This window comes from Lepus europaeus, chromosome 16, assembly GCF_033115175.1.
Source record: "Lepus europaeus isolate LE1 chromosome 16, mLepTim1.pri, whole genome shotgun sequence".
NCBI lineage: Eukaryota > Metazoa > Chordata > Mammalia > Lagomorpha > Leporidae > Lepus > Lepus europaeus.
Genome location: NC_084842.1, coordinates 91,136,071 through 91,148,294, shown reverse-complemented (window position 1 = coordinate 91,148,294; position 12,224 = coordinate 91,136,071). Strand labels below are relative to the sequence as shown.

The following is a 12,224-nucleotide window of genomic DNA, read 5'->3' as shown; positions in this document are numbered from 1 at the left end:
TCAGAGGTGCGGCGCGTAGAAGGCGGGCGCGCCATACGTCTGCGAGCCAGCACGAAGGGCGAGAGCACGGCGGGGCTGGACAGGAAGGGTAGCTGCGCGGCGCACACGAGGCCGCCCGGGCCGTGCGCCTGGTACCCGGCCGGGCCGTGCATGGCGAGCGGCGCGCCCATGGGCGGCGACGGGCTGAGCGGGCTGAGGCCGCCGGGCAGCCCCGCGCCGGGGCCCGCGCCTGGGGCCCGCGCCCCCGCCGCCGCCGGTCGGCGCGCTCGTGTCAGCACCCGGGTTCTGCTTCTTCCACTTGGTCCGGCGGTTCTGGAACCAGATCTTGACCTGCGTCTCGGTGAGGCTCAGAGACAGCGCCAGGTTGAGGCGCTCGCACACCGACAAGTAGCGCGTGGCCTTGAACTTGTTCTCCAGCGCCACGAGCTGCTCGTAGGTGAAGGCGGTGCGCGCGCGCCGCGGCTTCCCGGACTTGGAGTCGGAGCCCGTGCGCTTCCGCTTGGGCTTGGCGGCCGCTGCGCCCTGCGCGCCGCTCCCGCCGCCGCCGCCGCCGCCGCCGCCACCGCCCGCTGCCGCCAGTCCCCGGCGGGCCCGGGGCTCCGGGCGAGCTCCCGCGGGGTCCAGGGGCCGCCGCCTCGTCGCCGGCGCCGGGAGCGAGCGCCTCGGCCTCGGCCGGCAGCCCGACCCGCGGGCCCCGAGGCCGCCGCCGCCGCCCCGCGCTCTGCTCGGTGCCCGCTTCGGGCGCCACGCCCTCGGTGTCGTCGGCGTCGTCGGCGTCCGGCGCCTCGTCCCCGCTGTCCGCGCTCGGGCTGTGGCCGTCGCCGCCGCAGTAGCCGTCGGCCTCAGCCTCGTCCGCCTGGCAGGGGTCGCCGGCACCTGCGGGCGGCGGACCGGGAGGACAGCACGGTTAGGCCCGGCCCCGCGCGCGGCTCCCCGGGGTTCTCCTCCCGGGCCCGCGCCCCCTTCCCGGCCTTCCTCGGCTCCTCCGCTGCCCCCGCCGGCCTCCTCCTCGCCCCGTTCCCGGCTCCGTCGCCGGAGCGCCCGGGCCAAGCTCCCCGCCGCGCCGGTGCAGGAGCGGGGCGGCCCGCAAGATTTGGCAGGCGGGCTCACGATCGATGCGCGGGGCAGATACAAACTTAATTAAACTCCTCTCGCGCAATGTACAAACCAGTTAAAGGCCGTTTAATTTATCTGGGCGTATATTACCCTCCAATTACGGCGGGAGCGGGGCCAGCTAATGACCAGGCGTCGGACCGCCGGCGGGGCGTGGGATGGAGCCGGCCGAGGGAAAGTGCCCCGGGCCCCGGGCTGCGGCCGCCGCCGACCTCGGGCCTGGACTCGGCCGCTGGCGGAGTCTGAGGCCCCTCGGCCGAGGCGCACGCTTCTCAGATCTCCGTTGCGCGGCCCGGGAGGGCGTGCGGGGAGCGGCGGAGCCCCGTTAAGGGCAGCGTCTGAGCAGCGGCTCCGGCCCTAGCCTCCCTTTTGAACTGGAATTTGGGAGGAAGCTCCAGGGTCCCCACAGGTGGTCTCCAAGCCTCCTTGGCGCGACCCGACTGGGGCTCAGGCCCCGCGCCCGCTCCTGGAGAAGGAACCCCCCTGCTCCGGACCCGGCCCGAGTCTCGCGGGGGCCGCAGGTGTCCTGGCTTCTCCCGGAGCTGTCCTCCGGCGGACTGAGGGCATCTGCCATCTGCAGCCGCGGCCCGGGAACGGGGGCCTGGCCCTGCCAGCGTCCGCAGCCGCGCTTGGGCCTGCTCGCTCCCGGCACCGGCAGCAGCCTGGGCCTCCCGCCCCGCGGGCTCGTGGTGCAGGTAGAGATGCGGGGAGAGCGCGCGGGGCCGTCCCCGCACCTCGGCCGCCGGAAGCTGCTCCAGCGCAGGGGCAGCCCCGGCCAGTCCACACCAAGCTCGGCTCCTCGCGCGCCCCGGGGTCGCCAAGTTGGCAGGGGAAGGTCTGGGGGGGAGGGGCGCGCCAAAAGCAATCAGGAGCGGGTCGAACGCGATCCGCGATCAATAGCGGCCCCTAATAAGTGTAATAGGTTTTAATCGAGTAATTATCCGAATTTTGACCCTATAATTTAGATGTTCGGGGGCGGTTTGCAAGGTGCTTGAAAGAGATATGCGCGCGCCGTAATGGGATATCGACCGGCCGGGGGCGCGGGCCCGCCCCATTACGGCCGCTCTCCGCCGCTAAGCACATTTCCCCTTAACTGTAATCGAAGGGATTTAATTGTTTTTGCAGAGATAACCAGCGTTTTGTCACAATTAGTCTGATTTGTCCAAAAAAAAAAAAAAAAAAGGGCGAGGAGGGCGGGCGGCCGCGGGGTCTCGGCGCGGGTGGGGAGGGCATAGGCCCGCGGCGCGCGGCCCCTCCGTCTCGGGCACCCGCACCCTCCGAGGCCCGGACGCGCCGAGGAGAGGCCCCGGGCCGGCCTCGCAGCTCCGATGCCCCTGGGTCCGGCCCGGCCGAGCTTTTCCCGCAGGCCCCGCAGTCCGGGTCGGGCGAGGCGGTGGTGGGGCTGGTGCGGACCCCGCGCTCTGCGAACTTTCCGCCGAGCCCCGGCGCGCAGCCGGGCCCAGCCCGCCCCAGGGCTCGGAGCGCAATCGCGGCCCCGCGGCCGGGCCCCGACCCCGCGCCGGACGCAGCGACTCACTCGGCAGCTCGGCTCCCGCGGCGGCGCCGGCTCCCCCGGTCAGCGGCGAGCGCTCGGCGCTCCAGCTCCTCAGTGCGCGGCGGGCGTCCCGAGGCGGCGGGGGCCGGGGCGCACGGGGCGCACGCGGCGGGCGCCACTGGCCCAGCAGCACGCAGCGGCGTCTCGGCTGTTGAACTTGTTGGGGTCCAGGATGTCCAACACCGAAAAGGAAGTGGGGCGCGGGGGCGCGGCGGGCCGGGCCGCTCCGGCTCCCTCGGGCACCGCGGGCACCGTGTCGCTGGCCGCGAGCGGCGGGGCTCCGGCGCGGGGAAAGGCGGGCAGCTCGGCGCGCCCGTCCATGGCGTCCCGGGCCGCGGCGGCGGGCGCGGGCGGTGCGGGGCCCCTGCCCGGGCGCGGGCGGCAGCGGCGGGAGCGGCAGCGCGGGGCCGTCCCCGGGAGCCGCCGGGCCGCTGGTGCTCATGCCGACCTCCGGCCGCTCGGCGCCTCGGGCGCCGGGCCGCCCTACTGGGCTCCCATCGCTGGCCCCGCGCAGGCGGCCGCTGCCTGGCGCTGCCTCCGCCGCCGCCTCAGGCGCCCGCCGCGCCCGGCCCGCGCATTTATGGCCGCCCCGCCGGAGGCGCCCACGCGCCCACACGCCGCACACACGTGCGCCCGCAGGCGGCCGCGGGCTCCGCTGCTCTCGTTAGCGCGCGCGCCTAATTGGCTAGCTGCGAACGGTCCCGGGCGGAGGAGGCGGGCCCCGCGCGGGACACACGGACGGACGCGCAGCCCCGAGCCCCGGCGCGGCCGGCCCGGGAATCGGGACAGTGGCGCGGCGCTCCCGCGGGTCCGGAAGCGACGTGCGGGGCCCGCTGGCTCCCCGAGGACCGCGGGAGTCTTGGGCGCAGGGGCCGCAGAGGCCCTGGGACTCTCGGGCTGCAGGAGCGCCAGGAGCCGGCAGGCACCTCGGCGCGCGCGGTGCGGGGCTCGTTGGCCTCTCCAGCGGCTCCCGCGCCCTCGGCGGCTGGCGGGAGGCCTCCACGCGCGGGTTCTCCGAGTCCCTGCGGGTCTGGGCCCGCCTGTCCGGGTCGCTGCCTCTCGGGGTCTCGAATCGCGTCTCGGGGTCTCCGCTCAGGGTGTCCGCGCCTCCATCCCCTCGCGCGCCCGCCCCTTTGGCGGCGTCAAATTGGAGCCCGGGGCCGCAGTCCCCGCGGGGCGGGGCGGGGCGGGCTGCCGGGTCGCTCTTTAGAGGTGGGGTCGGGAGGGAGGAGAGGGCTGCCTTCCCGCCCCGCCCCCGCCCCCGGAATGCGTGCGGGAAGCGCGCGCTCCCGGCGGGCGGCCTACGGAAAACCACTGCGCTGCGCTTGCTGGGGCAACGCGCCGGACGCCCCTGCCCGCGCCGGCAAAAGCAGGGCTCCCCACAGCGGCGACCCCGCGGCCTCCGTGGTGGGGGGCGCCGGGTGGGAGCCGGGGGCAGCGCGCGTGCACCGGCGGCCGTGCGCGCCTCCTCCTGCCATGGTCCCCCGAGCCCGCTCCGCGCGCAAGGACGGCCCTTGGCAATTATCGCGGGCAATGATCCTTTGGAAGCAGAAATTAAAAGTTGGGGGAAATTATGGGGACCGGTCGGCTGTGATCTGGGCCGAGCTCGGACACGCGGAGCCGTGGGGTGGCTGGGGCCGGGGGCGGCCAGGCCTGCTCGCCACCCCCCCACCGCCCCTCCGCGCGCGGCCCCGTCCCCAGATCCTAATCAGAGCCACAGTGCTGTGTCCTTCTCGGCGCGAGTTGATTATTCTTTATCTTTAAATTATAAATCACCTCCGGGGAAGGAGGGCGGGCGCTCTCCCGGCGCGGGGAGGTAATTATCTCCCTCGCGCCCCAGCTCGGCCCGGCTCCCCGCACGCGCCCGGCCAAGTTTGCGGATGCGGATGCGCGCCCCAGTGCGCTCCCAGGCCTCGCTCCCTGGCTCGCTCCCTCACAGCTCGAGGCTCGGTGGGCGCTCCCGGCCTGGCCGTGGCCCCGCTCACCGCCCCCCCCCACCTCCCACCGCGGGAGGGCAGACCTGCCGCCCGTCTCCCGATGCGACTCACCCACCGCAACCCCCCAAGAGCAGCAGCGTGGAAAGGCGGCCCGCACTGGTCCCTAGGCGAGGCGAACGTGGCCAAGCGAGCACTCAGCGTGCACTCACCGAAGCCGCAGCCAGGGGAGGAGCCGCCGGGCCTCGGGGTGCAGCTCGCATTGCCGAGGGACCCGCGCTGGGCGTCACAGGAGCAGCTGCGGCCACCGCAGGCACAGCAGGGGACAACGCAGGGAGCTGTGCCCAGGGCAGCGGGGACAGGCCGTCAGGACGTCTGTCCACCCCAGAACTCCTGCAGGAACTTCCCCCTCCCCCCTCGGGTGGGCCTCGGTGCTCTGCGCGGGGGCGGGGCGGGTGGTGAGCAGGGGGCTGCTCCCAGGCTTGGAGCAGGCAGGGGGCACTTCCTGTGCCTTCCCGGGGGCTCCTGCACTCTGGACAAGTGCAGGGAGGTCCGCATGTCTCTCCCACCAAGATCAGCTGGGGCAGGTCTGCGGCCTGAAGCTCGGGTTTGCTCCTCATCGCGCCCTGGTGGTCGGTAGCCCCTGGTCCGTGCACCTCTGCCGGGGCCAGCAGCTTCCCTGTGCTCTCAGGGAGTCAGGGCAGGAGGGCAGTGGCCATGACCTAAGTGCCAGGAGGGTACCTCTGCCTGTCCACTGGCCCAGCATGCGGAGCCCCACCCGCTGCAGGCCAACCAGGACGGGGGTGACCTTGGGGGGGGGGGTAGCGGGGGATGATGGGGGTGATGAGGGGATGGTGGCTGGGGTGATGGGGGTGGTGATGGGGCTGATGGGGGTGATGGTGGGGGATGGTGAGGAGGATGGTGGGGGGATAGTGAGGATGGTGGGGGGTGATGGTGGCTGGGGGGGTTCATGGTGCGTGGGGGTCTCATGACAGCATTAAGGGTAGGAGTGGGGGTGTGGGTGGACAGTGGTCAGGGTCCAGGAAGTGGGTCTAGGAGGAGGAGGGTCTAGGGTCCGCACCCCCCACCCTCTCCCCAGCACAAGCATTCTGTGAACTTGGGGGGCTCGCTGGGGGTGAATTCTGTGAGCCTCATAGACGGACACACACCCACAGGGCTCATGTGGGGACAAACCTGCCTTTTGTGCAGTTGCCCCCACACCACGGGGTCACCTTGTTGTGACCTGTGACCCTGCTCCGGAGAGGAGGCGGAGACCTGAGCCAGGCTCCGCCCCTGCCGCTCTCGGCCTCCGGGCCCCATCAGTCCATCAGCTGGGGGCGGGCCTGCCTTCAGGGCACGGGCTGCTGGCCCCCGGGGCGTGCGCTCAGCACCTCGTAGAGCACCAGCCCTGCCTGTCCTCTGGGACGCCAGGGCAGGGGCGACAGCAGGGGGCGACAGTGGGGGCAGGGGCAACAGCAGGGCGGGGGCTGTCGTCTCGGCTCTGGGCCTGCACTCGCTCCGAGGCTTCTTCCCCTCTTCCCCAGCCCAGGAGCACTGCCCGGACTCCCAGACGGGAACCCAGGCACGCTGGGTCCTTCATGCACAGGTCTTCCCTGCAGCACGGCCTGGGTGAGCAGGGTGGGCAGGGGCCAGGGTGCCCTCAGCTCCAGCCCCTGGGGGCTTCCTCCCCTTCAGGAGGTGCTGCAGGGAACAGTCCCTCCTCCAGCCTGGGACCTGGGGTGCAGGTGTGCAGCCCACCTGGGCCCAGTCCAGCCAGGGTGTCCATGGGTCCCACCCAGGGCAGGGATGGAGGCCTGGCCCTGAGCCCCTGGCCTTGGTGGTGGTGACAGCCGTGCCACCGCAGGAGGGGTGGACAGGTGGGAGGGTGGGGGGGACGGTGGGAGGATGATGGTGGGAGATGGTGGGAGGGTGATGGTGGGAGGATGGTGGGGGTGATGGGGGGAGTGATGGTGGGGGTGATGGGGGGGGACAGTGGGGGAATGGTGGGAAGGTGATGGTGGGGGGATGGGGGAGGGTAATGGTGGGGTAACGGTGGGGGTGATGGGGGATGGTGGGTGATGGTGGGGAATGAGGGTTGGGGGGCTGGTGGGGTGATGGGGAGGATGGTGGCTGGGGGCTGATGGGCTGGGGAGTTCATGGTGAGTGGGGGTCCCATGACCCTCAGCACTGAGGGTAGGTGTGGGGGTGGGGGTGGCCAGTAGTCAGGGTCCTAGAAGTGGGTCTAGGAAGAGGAAGGTCTGGGGGCTGCAACTCCCCACTGAGGCCCCAGGCTGAGCAGCACCACCACCCCCCCGCCCAGCTCCACTCCTCACCCATCACTCCTGGCGCCATCCTCTGTGACCAGGGCTCTGCGTGTCCACCAGCAGGCCTGCCCACCCTCTCCCTCATGTCTGGGCCTTCCCTGCAGCCCCCAGATCCACAGTTGTCCCCTCCACACCCCTGAGAGGCCGTGCTCCCACAGCTGGGGCCCAGCTCCTCGGCCCGGGAGCCCCACCAAGCAGGTGCAGCCCGGGTGGTGGGGAGCAGGGAGCCCCTCTGTGGCCCCAGGGCAGGGCAGGCAGAGCCTCCGGCTAAGCGGGGTCTGTGCCAGGCGCCCAGGCGCCCCCACAGCTCCCCCGGGGGGCGGGGTCACACTGAGCCTGATGGGCTGACGCACCCTCCCCCCTTGGTTGAGGGATTACTTATCGATCAGGAATCCAGAAGGGAAGCTGTGGACCCAGTGTGGGGGCCACACGGGGCGGGGCTCCTGTTGCTGCACCCCAGCCCCCTCCCCAAAAGACCCCTCCTCAGGGCTCCTGTGCCACCCTCACCCAGGGCGCTGGGGGCTTGGAGGGGGTCTTGGTTCCCCCAGGCCACAGCCACTGCCCCCTGCCCAGCACCACTGGCTCCTGCGGACAACACAGGTGACCCTAACCCCTGCGCCTGGGAGGCTGTGGGCCACAGGAGCCCCCGGGAGCCGCTGTCTGCACCAGCAGCCTGGCCAGGCTCCTGGCTGTGTGTGTGTCTGTGTGATGCTGGGGTGTGTCTGGGGGATGGGTGGACTGAGTGGGGTGAGCCCTTTCTCCTGTGTGCCTGCACCTCGGGTGGGGGTGCGGTCTAGCGGGGTCCCTTTGGGACTTGTGTGTGACTCCACCCTGTCTGCCTGTGCCTGTACAGCCCCTGTCCCCACCGGGAGCCCCCCACCTTGCAGTCCACGCCTGAGACTGAGACCCGGCTGCCTCCTCCTGTTCCCAACCGCCCCTCCCCTGGCTGCCCCTCCCTCAGCCCCACCGCCCCCTCCTGCGTGGCTGCTGCTTCTCCTGTGCGTGGGCGGCCGTGGAGGGGAGCAAGGAGAGGCAGGCGCCCCGTGCGGCGGCGGTGGTCCCGTCCCTGCGCGGCGGCTGGGCCAGGCCCTGACCGCCGCTCGACGCAGATGACGGCTAAAATTACCCGGAATCAATATTCTCACCGGGTGTCCCGCGCTGATAAGCTCTGCCAAGACAATGTCGACGATTAAAGCCGACAGCTTGAGATATTACACTATTAGTTATGCTATTTTTAATAATCTATAATATTTGGGCTATAATTAATTAATTATACGGGTCAGATAGTATCTAGGGCTGGAATGAGGTCTCAAGGACCCATTACGGCGGTAATGAGAAGGGGGAGTCTGCTGCGGGGCAGGTGCGGGGCCGGGCGCGGCCTGCGGCGGCCGGGTCAGCGGGGGAGGGCGGCGGCCCCCCCCTCCTCTGCGGTGGGAGGCGCTGCCCTCCCGCACCCGCTCCCCACCTGGCCGCGCAGGAGCGCCCTGCCCGGCCCCTCTCCCCCAGTCTCCCCGGGCGACGGCCACGGTGGTCCCTGCCTCGGACCCGGCCCGCGCTGCCCCCGCCCCACCCATCGTCTCTGCGCGAGAAGCACCCCCCCTTCGAGGCCGCCCAGGGCGAGCGGGACCGCCTCCTTCCGCCCGGGCGAGCCCACCGCGGGGCCTCGCGGGCGCCTGAGTCCATGCTCGCCATGCCCAGCACTGTGGTTCCGCCGGGGGTCGGGGTGAACCCTGGTGGTCAGCGATGGGTGTGGCGCGTGCGCTCCCCGCAGGCGGGCGGGGCTGCCCACGCAAACGTCCCGGCCAGGCCCTGCTGCGCCCCGCGCCCCGCGCAGCCTCAAAGGGGCAGGGACCGTGGCGCCGCTCGCAGGGCCCTGGGCTGGGGGAAGGCCCGCAGCGAGGTCAGGTCCACGCGAAGCGGCGCCCCGCGCGGTTCCCCAGTGGGGCCAGCGAACCAGCCCCTGGCCCCGTCCTCCGGGCCACGCGCTGCTTACCTGGCGGAGTCCTGGCCGAACAACGCGTAAGGTCAGCGGAGGTCTTGCCGCAGCCGCCGGGGGGGGACACCCCGCCCCCGCCCCGGCCTTGGGGAAGACCTGGGCTCAGATGGCCTGGAGAGCAGCCGCCTCCTCGCAGGCGCCCACCGCGCGCTCTCCCCGAACCTGGGCCATCTCCCCGTGGAAGCCGGATCTGAAGCTCCACTCGTGGCGCTGCTATAAAGTTCATCTTTTAAATTTCATTGCATTGATTCTGTTTTTAATTCCATTTATCTCTGCTTTAAAAAATTAGAGAGCACGCCCACCTGCGGGTTCACTGCCCCAAGCCTGGGAGCCAGGTGCTTCCTCCAGGTCTCCCCTGTGGGCCCAGCACCTGGGCAAGGTCCTCGGCTGCTGTCCCAGGCGTCAGCAGGGGCCGCCGGCCGCCCGTGCTCCAGCGCTGCGTGGCCGGCAGCGCGGCCGGAGTCCCCACTCTCTAGTGAGGCGGAGACTGATCTGTGGGGTCAGTGGTGGGAGTTGGTAATCGTTGCCCAAGTCCATTATTTCGCAGGGTGGACGAGCGATGACTCCCTAATCCGTTATTTCCTCATCAGTTCATCAGCTGGAATTACGGAGGGGGGGTTCTGCCCCCACTGCGCTCAGTGCTCCTGTCCCCGGGACTCCCGCGGGCCCCTAGCCCCAGGTGGGGGTCAGCCGGGCGGCAGCAGCCCACGGAGTCACTGCTCTCACAGGGGTCCCCCCTGCCCGCTGCCCACCCTGTGTCCATCTCGCAGCACAAAGTGTCCTAAGTCCATCTTGGAAACTCCCTAGCCCCGCCCAGGGAGCCTGGACACTGGTGGGAGGGGCCACTGCCCGGCTCCGCCCCCCACAGGCCCTTGGCAGTGGGCAAAGGAGAAGCATTTATCTGAAAGGTAGAACCACAGAGGGAGGGAGCAATGGAGAGGTCTTCCATCCTCTGGTTCACTCCCCACATGACTGCACCAGCTGGGACTGGGCCAGGCAGAAGCCAGGAGCCAGGAGCTCCATCAGGGTCTCCCAGGTGGGTGCAGGGGTCCTAGGACCATGGCCTTCATCCTCTTGCTTTCCTGGGCCATAGCAGGGAGCTGGGTCAGAAGTGGAGCAGCTGGGACTCAAACCAGTGCCCATATGGATGCAGGCGCTGCAGACAGAGGGTTAGCCCACCATGGCACAGCACTGGCCCCAAGAATCCGGAGATTTTATTATTTTATTTTTATTTTTAAGATTTATTTATTTGAAAGTCAGAATTATGCAGAGAGAGGAGAGGGAGAGAGAGAGAGAGAGAGAGAGAGAGAGAGAGAGAGAGGTCTTCCATCCGCTGGTTCACTCCCCAGATGGCTGTAATGGCTGGAGCTGCGCCGATCTGAAGCCAGGAGCCAGGAGCTTCTTCCAGGTCTCCCACACAGGTGCAGGGGCCCAAGGACCTGGACCATCTTCTACTGCTTTCCCAGGCCATAGCAGAGAGCTGGGTCGGAAGTGGAGCAGCCAGGACTCGAACCGGTGCCCACTCGAACCGGTGCCCACTTCAGGCCAGGGCTTTAATCCACTGCGCCACAGCACTGATCCCAAACCCAGAGATTTTAAAGATGGACTTGTTGACAGCTCACACAGCTCAGTGTCCCCTGTGTAAAGTGGGCACTCCGAGCACTGCTGGAGACCACTGGTCACTCCAGAAGGGAGCCGTGGTCCCCGCCCTCGTGTCCTCCCAGGCCCTAGGCCCTGCTGGGCCTGGGCGCTTCCACGGGGGAGCTGTGATCTGTGCCACGGAGTACCTCCTGCAGGGGGGCCCTGTGAGCATGCTAGCCACACTGCCACCCCCACAGCTGTGCATGGCCGCCAGTGGACGGGGCCTCCGTGCCCCCCGGGCACCTGTGATCCTCCCCGGCTGGAGCTCCGGCCCCAGCTGCGCTGGCCCAGCCCTGACTGCTGTGGTGGCTGAGATGGGGGCCTGGCTGGGATGCTGCTCAGGGGGCTTCGCCACCACCTTGCCCGAGCAAGAGGGGACATTATCCTGAGAGTGCCGGGGAGCAGGCTGTCCTAGGGACAGGGGACACGGGGACAGGGCACACAGGGACAGGGGACAGGGGACACAGGGACAGGGCACAGGGGACGCAGGGGCAGAGACACAGGGACAGGGACACAGGACACAGGGACATGGGATGGGGTCACAGGGGACACAGGGACACAGGACACAGGACACGGGACACAGGGACCGGGGACAGGGGCCACAGGGATACCGGGCAATGGTGGGCACCCTCAGGGGCCAGGGCAGCCCCCGGGAGCCCCTAACTGAGCCCCAGCAAGGCAGCGGCAGGGTCCAGAGGCTGCAGGATGGTGGCCCAGGGTGCTGCCAGGGGCACTGTGGTGTGCCGGGGTGTGCAGGTGGTGGGCAGTGAGTGGTGGGCATGGGGGGGGGCCGCCGGCCGTGGGCGGGATGGTGCGGGGTCAGGGCAGCTGCTTGCTCCAGGGCCCCTGGACTTCAGGCTGCAACTGCTGAGCCCAGGGTCCTTGACCCAGAAGGTGCGTGGTCCAAGCCACAAGCCCCAGGGCAGTCACGCAGGAGTCCGCTGGCCGCCCCTTCCCGGCCCCCAGACCTCCCCCTCCCCAGGGCAGGCCCCAGGCCCCAGGCCCCATTCTGCCAGGCTGGGTGCCAAGTCCACTGGGCCACCGTAGGCCCTGCCCTCAGGAGCCGGGCCTGGTGGCCATCTGGCCTGGAGATGCCACGGTGGCCCTTCCCCTGCTGCTAGGGGGTCACGTGGTGCCGGAAGGGGTCGCCGGGTCTCCCAGGAGAAGAAACCGGGTTTCCAGGCTGCCCAGCCGCACCTGCTGGGTGACACCAACCTCCTCCTGGATGCACAAGCCCCGCCCTGCTCCTGGGGTCGCCACACAGTTCTGTCTCCTGGGCCCCGCATCCTCTGACCCCCTCAGGCCCTCAGGTGAGAGAGGAGCGTCCATCTAGGGCCCCAGGGGCCTGTCCTAGTGGACAGAGCGGCTGGCTGTGGGTCTTTGCAGGGGTAGCCGTGAATCCCAGCACAACGTACCCGGCTCCAGACCCTGGCGCCCGCACCAGCCTGGGGGTGTCTAGGGCTGGGCCTGGGGAGGACCGGAGGCTGGGGGCAGGCGTCGGAGTCCTGCTGGCCGTGCCCAGAACCCCAGGTATTGGTGGACAGCACCCATCAGCTGGGGGTGCCCAGCAGAAACAGAGAGAGGCGGGATGCGATGGGCAGTGTGCTGCGGGGGCGGGGCCTCGGGTCTGCCAGGCTCCCAGAACGCCACCTCCGTCCTGT

General features: G+C 70.1%; 1 protein-coding gene across 1 annotated transcript; it reads right to left on the bottom strand.

Moving 5' to 3' along the window:
- Positions 1-3,110, bottom strand: NKX1-1 (NK1 homeobox 1). The gene is given in 11 exon segments (XM_062213776.1): positions 1-50; positions 53-233; positions 235-532; positions 564-675; positions 678-736; positions 738-876; positions 2,651-2,690; positions 2,692-2,795; positions 2,798-2,815; positions 2,818-3,052; positions 3,054-3,110. Coding segments are annotated over 11 exon segments (1,293 nt in total).
- Positions 3,111-12,224: the final 9,114 nt, after the last annotated feature.